General features: G+C 51.9%; 8 protein-coding genes across 8 annotated transcripts; 6 read left to right on the top strand and 2 right to left on the bottom strand.

Moving 5' to 3' along the window:
- Window positions 1-553: 553 nt before the first annotated feature.
- On the top strand, window positions 554-1,120 carry A1O5_07841 (uncharacterized protein; the record flags this gene model as incomplete). The annotated part of the gene is made up of 1 exon (XM_007748429.1): window positions 554-1,120. One exon carries the CDS (start codon window positions 554-556, stop codon window positions 1,118-1,120), a length of 567 nt encoding a protein of 188 aa, XP_007746619.1.
- Window positions 1,121-1,589: 469 nt separating this feature from the next.
- On the top strand, window positions 1,590-2,378 carry A1O5_07840 (uncharacterized protein; the record flags this gene model as incomplete). Its single annotated transcript, XM_007748428.1, has 2 exons — window positions 1,590-1,711; window positions 1,805-2,378. The coding sequence occupies 2 exons, from the start codon at window positions 1,590-1,592 to the stop codon at window positions 2,376-2,378; spliced, it is 696 nt and encodes a 231-aa protein (XP_007746618.1).
- A 1,237-nt stretch (window positions 2,379-3,615) lies between these two features.
- Window positions 3,616-5,505, top strand: A1O5_07839 (uncharacterized protein; the record flags this gene model as incomplete). Its single annotated transcript, XM_007748427.1, has 6 exons — window positions 3,616-3,684; window positions 3,746-3,896; window positions 3,956-4,015; window positions 4,071-4,355; window positions 4,406-4,780; window positions 4,847-5,505. 6 exons carry the CDS (start codon window positions 3,616-3,618, stop codon window positions 5,503-5,505), a joined length of 1,599 nt encoding a protein of 532 aa, XP_007746617.1.
- Window positions 5,506-6,019: 514 nt separating this feature from the next.
- Window positions 6,020-6,568, top strand: A1O5_07838 (uncharacterized protein; the record flags this gene model as incomplete). Its single annotated transcript, XM_007748426.1, has 1 exon — window positions 6,020-6,568. One exon carries the CDS (start codon window positions 6,020-6,022, stop codon window positions 6,566-6,568), a length of 549 nt encoding a protein of 182 aa, XP_007746616.1.
- Window positions 6,569-7,093: 525 nt separating this feature from the next.
- On the top strand, window positions 7,094-7,595 carry A1O5_07837 (small nuclear ribonucleoprotein G; the record flags this gene model as incomplete). Its single annotated transcript, XM_007748425.1, has 3 exons — window positions 7,094-7,123; window positions 7,232-7,303; window positions 7,455-7,595. 3 exons carry the CDS (start codon window positions 7,094-7,096, stop codon window positions 7,593-7,595), a joined length of 243 nt encoding a protein of 80 aa, XP_007746615.1.
- Window positions 7,596-7,903: 308 nt separating this feature from the next.
- A1O5_07836 (uncharacterized protein) lies at window positions 7,904-11,842 on the bottom strand (the record flags this gene model as incomplete). Its single annotated transcript, XM_007748424.1, has 1 exon — window positions 7,904-11,842. One exon carries the CDS (start codon window positions 11,840-11,842, stop codon window positions 7,904-7,906), a length of 3,939 nt encoding a protein of 1,312 aa, XP_007746614.1.
- Window positions 11,843-12,516: 674 nt separating this feature from the next.
- Window positions 12,517-13,800, top strand: A1O5_07835 (uncharacterized protein; the record flags this gene model as incomplete). The annotated part of the gene is made up of 2 exons (XM_007748423.1): window positions 12,517-12,591; window positions 12,643-13,800. The coding sequence occupies 2 exons, from the start codon at window positions 12,517-12,519 to the stop codon at window positions 13,798-13,800; spliced, it is 1,233 nt and encodes a 410-aa protein (XP_007746613.1).
- Window positions 13,801-14,104: 304 nt separating this feature from the next.
- A1O5_07834 (citrate lyase subunit beta-like protein) lies at window positions 14,105-15,112 on the bottom strand (the record flags this gene model as incomplete). Its single annotated transcript, XM_007748422.1, has 2 exons — window positions 14,105-15,015; window positions 15,073-15,112. 2 exons carry the CDS (start codon window positions 15,110-15,112, stop codon window positions 14,105-14,107), a joined length of 951 nt encoding a protein of 316 aa, XP_007746612.1.
- Between the last annotated feature and the right edge of the window lie 1,008 nt (window positions 15,113-16,120).

The following is a 16,120-nucleotide window of genomic DNA, read 5'->3' as shown; positions in this document are numbered from 1 at the left end:
ATTGCAGATAAGTTGACGGACTTTGCACGAGGGAAATTTCCACGGGCGACAGTCGATGCAGTATTCTGTATTTCGCAGGGCAGTTTGCGGTTTGAATTTGCGGGGAGGCGCTTGGAGGGAAATCGAGGGAAACAGACTATTACCCAGTACTGCCAAGCACTGCTTTCCAAATTGTCGTTGTCTGACAAAAAGGATTATTTACTTGGCGACGGATAAATGTTACGGACGCTATACTAGAAGCAGGCAATAAGGTAGGACAACACAGCCTTGCGCATCCTTCCTCATCTTCGTCTAACTACAATTCAACATAGCTCCGGCGCCAAGTGTACTCCGCATACCTTGTGGTGAACGGATGTCTTACCTTACTATGTTGGGTTCCCCTGGTAACATAATGCACCACATCCAGTCCTTTGGCGGCTGCCTGTTTGGATACGTGAGTACTTAACAGTTGGTTCTGCCCTCCTTTGTCGAAGGAAATCGATGTCCATCTATCAGAAGCATCTCAATTCGTAAAACGCAACTGGCAATCAACACACCTGAAACTCAGTACAGCATGGTCTCCTTCCTCAGCGCCGCCATTATCGCGATACTCGCCATCGCCCCCTCGACTGCCAATGCAGCTTCAACAGCCACCAGCGGCAGCTACACCATTTGTCAATTCTATTCGAGCATCCCAGGGGCTTCCTCGGTTGATTTCACGTCAATGACGCTGCCCCTCTGCCCCTCTAGCCTGCTGACCTTCTCGTACACAATTCCTCCGACGACCACCGCGGCGCAGACAACGGTTCCTACCTTTACGCCTTCCATCAGCTCATTAACTCTGTGCCAGTTTTACTCGAGCATATCTGGACTCCCTTCGCTAACAGAGCCTGTCTCGAGCATGACGTTGCCTTCCTGCCCCTCGAGCCTACAGGATATTACATACTCTTACCAGGCTCCCTTGGCGACCGGCGACGTCCCTGCGACTACAACATCGACAACACCTCCCTCCAGTGCACAGGCTACCACGGCTGCCGTGTCTAGCTTTACGGGCGCAGCTGCTCCAAGACCAGGTTTAGATAGAATGCTCCTAGGTGGCGCAGGTGGTATCCTAGCGGCAGCTGTTGGAATGATGTTATGATGGGTGACTCTGAATTCACGACCCGATATAGATGATTTCAGTCAGAATATGAACAAATTGTATCTATGGCTTGAGTATTGTCTCTTCCCGGAAAGTAAATGGGCACCCGAGACAATTCCGCAGTAAGACTATACTTGAATCAGTTGTTGAAACGCTCTATCACAGAAGTAGAACTCTATATGGTCCGGATGATACGCCCCGACAAGTCTACTCCGTGTGGACGTGCCTAGGGATCCGCGTATATTCAAGTATGGAATGTAGTACCAGAAAGCACGCAATCAAGGCGAGGCCGTCATTACAAGCTCTGCACTGTTTCTGGGCATGCAATTCGCTTACGAAGATACCTGTGTACTTTGGTCTTCTGTGGCATTTCTTCCACGAAGGACAGTCGGAGTATCAGAGACGCATCCCGTTGACATTCGGCCAATCACTTTACAAGCGCCACAATCGTAGCAATCTGGGCGACCCCATGGACGCCATCATCTTGACACCACGGCTGAAACTGGCTCTGCTTACAAAAGCGGCACGAGGAAGTCCGGAGTTTGAATGGTTGCATCAACTGCACAGCAACGAAAAGGCTACTTGGTGGAGGTATGTCCTCAGTTTTGTTAGTGCGAAAGGTCTCTTTATTTTCTCTTCTGAGTTCGGTTAGTACTTCGCGATCTGACTTTGTATATAAAATAGCATCAATGGCAGGGCGAAGTCGATCGAGGACACAGAAGACGTTACCAGACGTTATCTGCCCACCAACGACGCAGAATCAGAAGGGGCAAAGACACATAGAGTCGCCTATACTGTGCACAAGATCCTTGAGCCGATGGCCTTGTCTGTTGAGACCAAACCGCAGGCAGGAACACCAACGGAATTCATCGGCCTTGTGACTCTCAAATCATTGGATACCGGCAGCCTTGCGTTGCCCGAGGAATTCAACCCATCCGTTGCCGCCGCCACTGCGACATTAACTGTTGAATTGGCGTACATGTTTTTACCGACAGGATGGGGCAAGGGATACGCAACCGAGTCAGTCGAGGCAGTGTTTGGCTCTTGCAAGAGGGCGAGATCGTTTTGGGCACCTTTCTCAAACCTTTATGTGCGGGCGATTGTGAATGATGGCAATCCAGCGAGCCTGCGAGTGATGGATAAAACTGGGATGACAAAACGTGGTGTTTACAACCTGACTGGCAGGACTGTTTTCCTTGCTGGAGAATGGCGCGAGCAGCATAGGCTTCATATCTTTGGCATGCATCTGTTGGAGTGACCGTTGGAGTGGCGAAAGTCGGGAGTCAGCGGTGGCATTGGCTCACAGAAGGCCCGAGAGCTGTCTGGATGGAGATGTGTTTTTCCATAGGTGATCTATCAGCTATGGAGCAAGTGCGGAAAGATGATACTCCGGATACGGTATTGCAAATGTGAATCATGATCAAGACGCTAGTAGTTCAATTAGGCTTAACGTTTGAGAATTAGTATCAGACTAGGGCGCTAGCAGGCTGGTTTTCGTTACAATATCGATAAGCTCGATACAATATTAGTATTGTACTGGATTGGATCGGTATTCTAATAACATACTCTTGGCAGCAATCTATTGAGAGCAAATGGAGCACGTTATTTCTAGATTAGGACCAGCGTATATTGGTTCTCAGTTTTAGCCTTCAAAGTTACCTTATTTCCCCTTACCTTTATCGCCAAGACATAGGCAAGGGGTATTTTCATACTTTCGCTTCACCCAATCCCGGCCAATACTAGTATTGTGTGAAGACTTATCGATACCCGGGGTACCGAAAACCGGGCGCTAGTGATGTTGCCTTCAAAAGGGCTACCTACCGTAGTAATCTTCTTCGACACGCCTTAAACGGTACCCTGTCAACTCCATTTGAAAGCCTTCGTCTAGCACTTTCGCCCCTTCATGCTTATTGGAATTGTCGCGCGAGCTGAGCTAAATTTTCGTTTCAGAGGGAGGCAATGATGAGCTGCTGCTACGAAAGCCTGACTGGCGAATATCACTATGCGTGAGAAACACTCCACATTCCTCGTACTACAGCAGTGATGGTGGTGTCGTCAATGGTTGCCGTGGGATCCAAACCGTTGGCTTGATACGGTAAATCTCCGCTCAAGGTATAATCATTTATTCCCCCTGGCCTCCAAATGTCGGCTCACTTCCAATGGGATGACGGGCACAAGTAGGCTTTGCGGATCATACAGAATCCTGTCTATAAGAATGGCTTGCTAGACCTCGGCTCAGCACAGTACAGGGAATCCTGCAGCCTGAATTGGAATCTACGCATGGTCCATGAGCTAGATTACTATTCATCTTGACTCTCCTCACCTCGTGTTTGCATAATCTGACGGAATCATTGCGGTTGCCGTTGAAGATGAGTCCTGACAGGCTCTTGGGCTCAGTTGTACAGTTGAGGATGAGGAGGGATTTCCACAACCCTCAAGTTTAAGAATCAGCACGCCGGCAATGGAAGGTTGATCGTCTCCTATCCGAAACACTGATGGCGCTCCTAGACTCCCTGAGACTTCTTCAGATTGTTGTCCTTTTGCTTGCCATTTCATTTGTCTATGTAAGACTTCAGTCGAGTCGTTTTGCGCTGGTTGAGGTGCTGACCTTGAGACTGTCTCCAGCTTGTTTACATTTCAATATATCGACTGTTCTTTCATCCACTTGCGAATTATCCGGGACCGCTCCTTGCAAAGCTTACGACCTGGTATTCTGCGTACCACAATTATGTGAACGATGTTCACATTGATATTTTGCGGTGTCATGCAGTCTATGGTGCGTTAGGTCTTTTCCCAATGCTGTTACTTATTAGAATAGCTGAAACAATCGCGCAGGAGATTTTGTTCGTTACGGACCGGACAGACTTGTGATCAATAGTGCAAATGGATTTCATGGTACGTCTTTGTCTTTGTGTCTCCAGGTCTACATGTTCAACTGGGCGCTTGACAGACATCTACGGCCATGCCAAAAATATCGCCAAGTCCAAGGCTTACTGGGCGCTCCTGGGTAGGGAGGAGAAGTGGTCGGTTTTGACTGCTTGGGACAAGAAGGTGCATGGGCGGAAACGGCGCGTGATAGCTCAAGGATTCACCGAAGCTGCGGTCCGGGGATATGAGCCCGTCATCAAGGAGAATATCACCATTCTGTGCAAGAGACTACTGGCAAGCGACGGCAGAGATGCTGCACCGGAAGCGTCAAGTGCATGGAGTCTCCCGTTGGACATGTCAAAGTTCGGTAAAGAACAAGGCCGCGAATGTTTCGATAATCATGCTCACCTCAAGCAGCGAATTACCTTTCTTTCGACATCATGACCGACGTTATATTCAGTGTCAAACGCCACCTGATCGAAAATCCCGATTATCGCTGGATCACCTCTTGCATTGAGAGTATGATGAATCGCATTGGCGTCGTCTCTATGGTACCCTGGACGAGGTGGTGGGGCCTAGGGCTTCACTGGGCCATTAAGCCGGACGGCGTACGAGCATATTTGCGGTTCCATGACGAAGCCGAATACTTTGCCAAAGCAAGAATGAAGCAGCAGCTTCCTGAGGGCAGGAAAGACGTCTACCAAAATTTACTGAACGCGAAAGACGCACAGACTGGAGAGGGCCTGCCGCTGCCCGAGTTGCTGGCCGAAACGGGATTGTTGATTGTCGCGGGTAAGCTGCTTGACTGTTTTCCCCCAGCCATTTGAGCCAAACCTTAACACACCCTGACTTGGCCAGGCTCCGATACGACCTCATCCGCTCTTGCTGGCATATTCTTTTACCTGTCGCACAATCCTTCCGTCTACGCCAAACTCGCCCACGAAGTCCGCACCACCTTTCCCTCTGTATCATCCATTACCCACGGACCTGAACTTCGCTCCTGCGTCTACCTCCACGCCGTTGTCGACGAGTGCCTTCGCATGTGTCCGCCCGTCTCTGCGGCTCCATGGCGCGTCGTTCTCGAGGGCGGCCAACGCATCGATGGTCATGATATACCCGAGGGCACTGAAGTCGGGACAGGCCTGTACTCCCTCATGCATAATCCCGCATATTTTGCCGAACCTTTTAAATTCAACCCTGACCGCTGGATTGAGACGGAACCCAATCCTGCCGCAAACATTGAAATCCAACGGAGGGCGTTCGTGCCGTTCCTGAGCGGCGCGAGAATGTGTGCGGCGAAGAACTTGGCCATGGCTGAGCTGCTGATAACGACAGCACAGGTATTGCACACGATGGATTTCAAGGTCGCTGACGGCCCTGAGGGGAAAGTCGGCCAAGGTACGGTGGGGATGGGTGTCGGGCGAGAACGGCCAGAGGAGTTTCAACTATACTCGCATTTTGTCACCGTGGCTAAACATGGCCCTATTCTACAGTTTCGTAGAAGGGACGCAGACTGAGGCAGCAAGCCCTTCAGCGAGTTTTGAAGATCGACGCTCTTGGGCTGAAGACTGCAGGACGGTGGAAGTCTCGAAGTGCCTGGATGATGATCTGGGTGACGGCATTGGTCCTTATGCGTATTGGGCACTGGTGGATCTCGGCTCCATTTTCCAGAAAGGGTTAGTGAATCAAGAGTTTGGCGAGCTTGACTAAATAGCTTCCTTGGCGAAACAAAAGAACGACAATCTACGGCGAGCTCAATGTGGGGGTCCTGGCCCTATGAGTGCCACCTTTGAACACCACGAGTTGGCGCAACTTGTCTCGGGGTTTAGGTTTCCACGTGCCCTTAAAAGGCTGGCTGAAAGATGGATGTGGCTGGCTGAGAAAAGGTTTGCGGCTGAGGGGGTGATAGAAGGGGTGCTCCGTGCATAGAGTGCTCCCCGTTAAAGCTATATACCCCCTTCCTACGACCATCTCGTCGTACTCGGAGCATCCAATTACCTAAGCTAAGCACATTGCCGACCTCTAGCAACAATGTCTAAACCAGCTTACATCGTACATATCGATGGCTCAGACAAGGAGCAGCGCTTCCGCGAGCACCCCGTTCTCGACTTCCTGTTCGACCACCAAGAAGCCTTTGATCACGGCGACATGAAGAGCGGGCCGTATACTCGATTCCACACCGACGACTTCGTCTTTACAAAGTCTGACGGCACGGTCTTCCCTCCCGGCGAGGCCTCTTGGCAAGGCTGGCTGTCAGGCTATGCTCCCTTCACCGAGCACCTCCACGAGCCGCGATACTGCAACGTGTACGAGTGCGACGATGGGAGCTGGGAAATGATGGGCATTGCGCACATTTACGGCAATCTCCCCGTCCCAGGAGGGGACAAGACGAAGACGGATTTCTCTGGTGGTCAGTGGGACGTGGTCGTGCCGGGCGCGATGGTCTTCAGGTGTGTGAAGGACCCCAGCGGTCCCAAGGGGTTCAAGGTCAAGTCCATGACTGTGTATGGGGACGGTACCCCCGTCGTGACCGAGATGATCAGACGTGGAATGGTCAAGCCTGAGGATCTTGTAAAGTAATGATCAGACGCGGGGGAATTGAGGTCGGTTCAGAAGGAACGGGATCTGTGTTTTCAGAACGGCTGAAGCGAGGCGTGCTCTTAGACAATCAAAGCAGTTGATTCGTATTGGAGAGTTCTGGTAATTGTGATTGCTTCTGCGGCTTCCCGCGGTTGACCGTGTGGGTGCTCCAATGCAGTGGCGCCTACATATCAGCATAATACTCCGTATATGGGAGGATCCGTCTTGCATGGGCGAGATAATAGTACTACATACTTCAAGGTGGGGGTCCCTGGGTGTGCACAGGGCGGCGTCACGATTGTCCCAAAATGGGCCTAAGCCCGCCCGCGGAATTTACGTTTTCTCTTGGCCTTGAGATTTCTCCAGACTGCGCATCTTCATGGAAACCTCCATGTGCAGTAACAGACCAAATCTCCCGTTCCCTCCGCAGTGAAGAGCCGACGTTCGCATATCACCTTTACCTACCAATCCTCTCTGCTCTCTGTCAGCTAGCCATCAGCTCGATACCGCCGAACCACCGCAACCATGCCTCAAGCGCAACCCGAGCTCAAAAAGGTACCTTTACGAACCACCCCTCTCTCCTCCAACACTTGTATGGATTGTTGTTCGCTCCACAACGTCCCTCGTACTAATTATGGCTGTCAATTGCAAAACAAAATCTAGTACATGGAAAAGCGCCTGTTCGTTCAACTGAACGGCAATCGTAAAGTCATCGGCATCCTGCGCGGCTATGATGTTTGTGTCCTCCCCCCTTCCTCGTCCTTGCAAACTTCCTCTTCCCACTACTTTCGCTCGACAAGACCCAATGCGCAAACAATGCACCAAAAAGATGGCGCAAACAAACCAAAATGCGATCACAGCTAACACTGCATGCACTTGAACACAGGTCTTTCTGAACATTGTCCTCGACGAAGCCGTCGAAGAAAAGGCAGGCGGCGAGCGCGAGAGGTTGGGAATGGTGGTCATCCGTGGCAATTCGGTTGTGATGCTCGAGGCATTGGAACGGATGGGCGATGATCGACGATGAAGAAAGTCCCCGCGAAAATGCCTGTGCGAGAAATGGAGACGAGGTCGGCAGGAATTATAATGTGATACCCCCAATTGGAAAGCTTCTGACGACAACTTCGTGGGGGAAAAACAAGGGTCTCAAGGAGCGCTCGCTTCATTATTGTTACACGCGGGTCTATGAAGGATGGGTATCATACGCACGGGCGACGATTGCCCTCCTGCGACATTTTTCGCCAGTCTCCATTCTCGCCTTCAGGACATCCAATCTCTTTTCCGCCTGGCCACTCCGACTACAATAAGGGACACATCTTCCACCAATCAAGCTGCTTAAGATTGCGAGGAACTTCCACCTCCAGCTGGTCTCTTCGGAATCTTCAAAGTGATGCGGCCCGGTCCCCCGATAGGTGTCTGCGGCTTTGGAGCCTGCTTTTGCTGCGCTGGCTTGGTTTGATGGGGCATTGGAGGTGGCGCCGGTGCAGGATTTGGAAGCCCAATCGAAGGCTTACGATTCGGGCCCTGGAAATGAACGTCCTTGTTACTGCCGCCCACCTTCAATTTCAGCTTCAAACCGCCTCCGCCTCCGATACTTGGTCGCGATTTTGGCAATTCTGGACGAGGTCCCACGACAGCAATGGGAGGGGGTGGAGGCTGCCATTTTGGCACGGGCTTGCTGCGGACTTTGCGCGTCTCGAAGAACTTGAGTTTGCCCTGCAACAGTGAAAGCGGCGTTAACTCGAAAATCCAAAAAGCATTTTCAATAAATGAAGCAGAACTCACCTTTCCTAGATTCTGAACCTTCCAGTATCGAGGCAGTCGTAGTGTGACTTTCATCTCGTTGACGGGCTCATACAGCAAGCGGCAAAAGTCCAGCAAAGGTTGCAAATCCTCCAGGGTAATTTGATTGTAACAGATAGCATTCCACAGGGCCGATTGAAGAGGACCATTTTTGCCTAGATCCTCCCTCAATGCTTTCACCGCGCCTCCCAACGTCTGCCGCCTGGCAAGCTCCTCTTGCCGCTTAGAAGGTTCGTCGGCACCAGCTGCGGCTCCTTCAATTATCAGAGAATCGGCGACGGGTTGCGTCATGCTACTTTTCTCGCCAATTGCTCGTCTTCCCAGGACCTTGCCAAAGGCACGCTGGAGACTTTGCCGTATGTAGGGTGACGGGTCAGCCACCATGCAGTATAACACATAGCGTAGGATAGATGGGTTGTCGAATATCTTTGGCGTGATCAGGACTCCATAGGCCGTTTGTCGAAGCATATCGTAGTTGCCAGGCCTGGTGTACTGCAAGAAATGCAAGGGCGAGAATTGCCCTATCCCCGTTGCAGCAAGCAAGGCCTGACACTCCAATGCAGTTCGACAATATAGGTTCTGGTATGAGCTTGTCCACTCGTCCATTCTACGGTACCGGTCGATCTCATCCAGAAACTGACGCTCGAACTCCTTCAGATCATGGATCTCGTCTTCGATCTCAAAGTTTTCGGCAATATCCCACTCGCTGTACCGGGGTCGTGCGATGGCCGCGCCAGTCAGCGCTTTCATCAGCCGAGCGACATAGTATGCATCCGAATAGTCGTTTACCGAATTATCGTTGAACTTCAACTTCTCCAGTAAGAAGTCTCTGGCCTCTTTCGGGGAATGTCCTTGACTATTCCGAACCATCGCAATGGCTTCCATGATCTCACATTGCAACATGTAGGACAGTTGGTCCGAGAAATCGTTTGGTCGTGTCATGGCTGAGCCTTGGTCTGTAATGCAATACAATTCTTCATAAGCCTTCTTCAGATGAAACAACCCGATATTGTCGACTTCTTCGGCGGCATGCCTGACGAGTGCCTTTGCCGCTAGTGCCCGAACACCATGAAAATACCGACGGTCCATCAAAGTCCGGACGAAAATTGAGGACGTGGTTGCGTCAGGTGGATATCTCGAAATCGTGCGGATCGACTCGATCTGCGCTACAACATCTCGGTCTTGTTGGAGCTGGGATGCGTACATGTACCCAGGCATGGCGAGGTTCATAGTGCAAATCCACTCAAAGTCGGCGTCCAATCGAATCCATTCGTAGGATTCGGAGTTCATTCTGTCTTCCTGGTCAGAAGTCCACTCTTTTATCCGCCAGTTGGCCATTTCCTCTTCAGTCTGGAGCACGTCGCCCAGACAGTAGACGAGAGAGTCATTGTCCTCTTCTGCCTGTTCGCTAGTAACTTTGGTGTTAGTTCGAGCCCTCTGCTTCTTGCTTCTTTTAAGACGCTTATATTTGGTGTTATAGGGAACTTCCATGACAGTGTTAGCATCCTTGATCTGCACAATATGTTCATATGGAGTGCCGTCCGCTTCATGAATTCGAATCGTCATCGGCCCGGTAAATACTGGTTGGGCGGTTGCAGGCCACACTCCGTAGAAGTCGTCGCGAGCATCTCGTATAAAGAATTTGGGATCAAGGTCCCGCACTGTTTCACGCGAGGCTTGTTCTTGCCGGATGCTCATTTCCACAACCAGCTTTTTCTTATTGAATCTTTGCTGGGCAAAGAAACGAGGGCATCCTGCTCCTTTGACCCATTGAGCCAGAAAATCATCAATCTTTTCGTGGCCCATCCGTTCAGTAGTCTTCTGGAACAGCTCCGTCGAGAGCGCGTTGTTTTCTAGATCACCCGTTCGAGCCTTCGTAAGCAGCTTTGCCAGGATGCCGGGCATCTTGGAAGTGCCCTCTCTCTTCGCAATACGACGATCCAATATGAAGAGTACGACTGGAGCCTTGGTGGCCAAAAATTCATCCTCTGCAGGATCGACGTAGGTTACGGCGCCTAATTCGTAAATTGAAGGCCGTTCGTAGTCCAGTTCCACAACACGATCTGCCTGTTGCTTGATATAAGCTCGGTATTCGTTGTTTCCACAGAGTTCCCTCATAAAGAGGTTGGTGATAAAATAGGCACCTCCTACAATGACCCAATTGTCTCGAAGGTTTTCGGCAACAATATTGACGCCGATCCACTGAGAGACAATCGCATGCACTAACTTTCTCGTGACTTCCTGCGCGGGGTCGATGACCTCTTCCGGATATAGAATTCGAGTGCTGCAGATTGTTACACCGGCAAAGATGGACACATCGGATGGAGCATCTTCGACAAAGCACATGGCATAAGACTTGACAGGGCAGGATATGTACTTCTGGACGACATAATCCATAGCTTTGGTGGTGGGCAAGCAGGTGTTTTTCGTCTCTTCAGATCGTCCAGGTAGGCAATACGCAAGCATCTCAACAGCATTGCGACCGATGTCAGCAACCTCTTGTGCATCTCGGAGTTCGCTCAAATTGACCTGCTCGAAAGGTCCGATGGCAAATCCGATCTGCTGCGGCGCCAATTGTTGAGAGCAGGAGAAAGACATGGTCTTAAGAGTAGAATCATTCTTGTCCATTATCTCGTCAATAAGCTCGCCGGAGCAAACTACGACCATCTCCTTGGATTCGTAGCTCTGGCGAGATGAATCCTTAGCGGCTGCGGCTCGATTGCGGCGCACACCATCGACAGCCACGGCTTGGTTGATGGCATCGCCCACGGTCCTTGGGCACTGAATAGAGATGTCCCATGTGCATCGACTGTTGATCTCATCCACGCATGGAAACAAGGCCGAGGCACCGCCAGATCCCAGTTTGGCTCGAGTGTATGCGTGGGGCCATCGGCCGCTCCCCGCCCTACCGGAGACAAAGTGGAGAGACTCCCTTGCATGGCAAGACTCGAATTCGATCACCAGCGTCAGAGGGGTAAATTTCGCGGCAGTAGTGTCTGACAGCGCTTGTGTGAGCTCGGTAGCGGAAGGACCTTGAGACAGCGGATCTGTGATTTGGACGGAGCCAGCAGTTTGAGTGTGCACTTCTGCAACTGTGACTGGCACGATCTTCAACCTTTTCGGCAGACCAATGACAATATCCGGTAACAACTCTGGACCAACCGACCTCGCTATTTTCTCCGCCAGAAAATGGTGCTGATAGACCGAGCCATGGGAATGGAGAGTAAGCTGATCGCAGGGGTCGTCATGCCGTACTGAAGATGGCGGAATGCCGTTGATCAAGACCTTTTTAATGGTACATTGTCGACCATGCAAGCTAATTTCCTGGAGGTCCGTGGAATCGGGATAGATGGTGATCTCGGTCTTTCCGCTGATTTGTTGGCTGAAATAGACATCAAGCTCGACCTTCTGATGCGCGACAGTAAATGAGGGCTCCTTGATTACAGGCTGCTGGTCCTCTTGAGACTCCATTGTGAGGAGTGAGGCGAGGATGACAGGGTGAGGTTGTTGTGAAGCATCATCGCCTACGCCCCGCCCTCTATACCAATTTGTTACAATGAACAACTGTTCACTGGACCGAGCTTTGGGGAATGCCGCAGAGATGGATCATCGGTAGGATGGTGAGAAAATGCTGATCAAAGTCAGGAGTTCGACAGATGGAAGAGATGGAACGCGAAGGCTGCAGCACGTGCAACACGTGCAACACGTGTCGAATGGACGGGTGAGTGTTAAAGCAGCAGCATGTTAGCGCCTTGGCACTCGAGGCAATCTGGCATCTTGGCATCTTTGCTGCGACTTCGAACTTTTCCTTCTCTTCGTCAAGTTGGTTCAGGGGTTTTCGCTCTCGGAGGTCTTTACCAGTCGTGTGAGCATTTGATAATCATGTCGAGCATGCGAATAGACCGCTAGTGCGCTTCCCTTATGATTGCGCCTTCGTATCTCTTTCATTACCTTCTCGTCTTTTAGACCTTTAGCACATTGCCTAGATCAGCTTTGGATTCAAGGTTAGAGACGACAGCAGCAACTTTAATCATGGTAGAATCAGGTAGGTCTTCAAGCACTCAGCTACCATTTGGTCCTCTATCTTGTCTGCCGTCCAAGAGACTTATCATCGCTCAACAGGCGACCCTCTCTCGGATGAGGCCATGGCCCACCTGAAGACCTATAAGTATCAGAGTGTAGACGAGTCGTGGATATCAAATCATATCCTGCGCCACTACGTACGTCGTTGAACATGTTTGGTTCGTCCACGTTAGCTTATGGGTTTACAGTGGAATGCGGCCGTCAAGTTCCTTCCCATGTGGCTTGCTCCCAACATGGTGACACTCTTGGGTTTCTTCTGCATCTTGATCAATATTGCGTTGCTGCAAGTCTTCGTTCCAGATCTTGTGGGACCGGCCCCCCCGTGGCTCTGCTATAGCTTTGCTCTGGGACTATGGATGTACTCGACGATGGACAACATTGACGGCAAACAAGCCCGCCGAACCGGCACATCCAGCGGCCTCGGAGAACTCTTTGACCACGGCATTGACTCGCTCAACTGCACTCTGGGTAGCCTTCTCGAGACGGCCGCGATGGGTCTGGGGCCGACCAAGATCGGGGCCTTTACAGCACTCGTCCCCTGTCTGCCCATGTTCTTCTCCACATGGGAGACATACCACACGCATACCCTCTTTCTGGGGGCGTTCAACGGTCCCACCGAGGGTCTCATTCTCGCCTGCTCCTTCATGTTGATCTCAGGCTTCTTGGGCCCACAATTCTGGCAAGAACGCATCACCGATTATGTTGGCTACCCGCAGATCTTCGGCGACATGGTCTTGCTCGACCTTTGGGTCCCCGTCGTCCTTTTCGCCTTCTTTGCGGCCCACCTACCTTCCTGCATACACAACGTCTACCGGGCACGAAAACAACAAAATCTTCCGCTCTGGCCCGTCTTCCTCGAGTGGATTCCTATGATCATCTATACCGTCTCAGTTGCTGCATGGTGCGGGTCGCCGTACTCGATTCTCCTGCGAGACAACTACCTCGTCATATTCTGCGTGACGCTTTCCTTTGTGTTTGGCCGACTTACAACAAAAATCATCCTCCATCACCTTACGCGTCGGCCGTTTCCCTATTTCACAATCGCACTGGTCCCTTTGGCCATTGGCGCGATATTGGCCTGGCTACCTCTTTTCGGACTCGACCCGGTCCCGGCTGAGTTTGAACGCTGGTATATCTACGGATGCCTTGTCTTCGCTATGATTCAGTACTTCGTGTGGGCGGTCCGGGTGATCAATCGCATCTGTCAAGTCTTAGACATCAACTGTTTAACGATCAAGAAAAAGAAGGCTGATCAGAGAGAGCAACCGGAGTCGTTCACCACCAAGGAACTAAAGGCTGGGGTGTATGAGAATGGGAACCTGAGACAGACGAAGAAGGAGCTTTAGGAAGCCTTAGTTACCGGAGCGTTCCGCCGTCAACGCCTCGCAGATTGGATCTGAGCAGGAAGCCGAAGCTCCAGGGTATTATTTCGAAAAGGGAGAGGACAGCAGGCGATATACTCAGCTCGTCGGTGGCCTTTGCTTTCGTTTCTCAGCGGCAGAGATTTTGTTGGACAGTGCAAAAAGAGACCGAGCGTGGCGGAAGGGGACAGTCGAGACACGCTGCCCCCAAAAAGTTCTTGTTTTGTCCACATATAAAAGCATAGATCTCATTCCCGCCACCCATTGACTCTTTTCCTCAAGCAAATAATCACTCCGGCATCTGATCCTTCCACTTCTCTTTCAGCCCTTCCACATCCATCCCGCACAAGGCTGCCTTCTCGACGATCCGCTCGGCCTTGCCCTCGACGGGCTTGTCAATCATTTTCCCATCCAGACTCCAGGCGCCCTTGCCCATCTCCTCGGCGCGTTTCTGTGCAATCACAATCCTCATGGCCCACTCGACCTCGGCGTCGCTCGGGGAGAAAATCCGCTGCACGGTGGCCACCTGGGACGGATGGATGCACTGCTTGCCGTTGTAGCCCATGCGTTTGCCCTCCTCGCACTCACGGACGAGGGCCTCTTCGTCGCCCTCGCCCCGGAACGCCGTGGCGACCAGGTCGATCGTGGAGGGGAGATTGTGCGCGCGCGCGGCGGTGGCGATCAGTTGTCGGGCGTAGAGGAACTCTGTCAGCGACGGCGTGCGCGTGATGCTCATGTCGAGCGCGAAGTCCTCGGCCGCGAACACCAGGCCCTGCAGCAGGTGCGGCGCTGCGCGGCAGATCTCGGGTAGGTTGAGCAGAGACTTGGCCGACTCGATCAGCGCCAACACCCCTATCTGCCCGCGCTCCTGGAGATTCTCCCTGGAGCGCGAATGCGCGAGGACATCGCTGATGAAGGTCAGATCGCTCGCGCTCTCCACCTTTGGCACGACCAGCGTCGTCAAATTAGCCGACTTGACCACCTCCTCCAGGTCGCCAAGCGCGAGACCGCTGCCTACGCTGTTTATCCGCACCGCCCGTTCTTTTATGTTTGGAGGAAGTTCTTGGTCAAGGGCTTTGCGGACGAGCTTGCGGGCTTCGGCCTTCTTAGCCGGGGTAACGCTGTCTTCGAGGTCGTAGGCGATGCAGTCGGCGGTGAGGGTGCGGGATTTATCAAGGAAGCGCTGTGAGGAGCCCGGGACTATGGAGAGGATGTTAGCAAAGAGTGATGAAGAGCCATGTGTGGAAAGCTGTTTACCATAGAGCACCGCTCTGCGAAGGACGTTCTTCGCAGCCATAATGGAGGCTGCGTAGCTTGGTTGTGAGCTGGCTGGCAGGCAGGCTCGCTCTCCAAGTCCTTCGGAAGCTCCCTAGGCTGCGATATTCGGTCCAGCCGAGAGAGACCGACTCACGCGCAGAACCCCCTAGTAACAGGCTACTGGGCTTCCCTGTGTGAAAGGAGTGCAGCGTCTGACATGTCCGTATCACAAAATACAAGACGCGTCGATGGATATTTCAATGGGTGTCGACTGACCAGGACTAAATTACTCCAACACGGCGACGGCGACGGAACCAAGTGCGGGGAAACTTCCGTCCTCCGTTATCGGCTTGTTGGAGATCGGAATATTAGTGCGAGTCGCCAGCCTTGCCAGCCTTGCCAGCCTTGTCCGGTATTCTCCTAACCGTTGATATGGGAGTCAAAAAGCATCAAGGGTCAGCTGAACGAAGATCAAACTGATTTGCATCTCCACTTCTAGGGCCAGGGCTCCATGTGGGACACCAATCCATATCACTTCTTCTCAGAAGATGTTCATCCACATCATGGTTTTTTCTCTTCAAGGATTACCAGGGCCACATGTGTACCGTGGGTTCTGGTATGCTTCTTATAAAAAAGATCAAGGCACCGAGCCCGCCGTGTAGTACTGGCCATCCTCCCCCTGTGGTCAAGATCGAGTAGCAATGTTCCTCGATGATAAGGTCTGGAGGCACTTTGCCCATCCGAAAGTCGATCAGTTCGGTGAAGCATCCTTCAACTTCAAAATAGAGTCCTTGACTAGTACGGGGAAGTCCCTGTGTCGTGTTTTGAGTGCAGTGGACCGGACGCACCTAATCTCGCCTCAAGGAAGGATCTGGGCATCCATCGCTGTCCTTCTTGCTCATCCGCGGGATTATCATTACCAGCTGTGCTCTTGGCACGCTCTGCAGCATTCGTGGTATACTGGGTTACACCCTCGCAGCCAGTAGTGGAATAAACTCCCATCGGAGCCTCTCCAGGAGTCTCTATGGCATCTTTTGGGAGGGCCATC

Source organism: Cladophialophora psammophila (genome assembly GCF_000585535.1).
Source record: "Cladophialophora psammophila CBS 110553 chromosome Unknown aczJe-supercont1.12, whole genome shotgun sequence".
Taxonomy (NCBI): domain Eukaryota; kingdom Fungi; phylum Ascomycota; class Eurotiomycetes; order Chaetothyriales; family Herpotrichiellaceae; genus Cladophialophora; species Cladophialophora psammophila.
The sequence above is the reverse complement of the archived record's forward strand: the minus strand, read 5'-3'. Positions and strand labels throughout refer to the sequence as shown.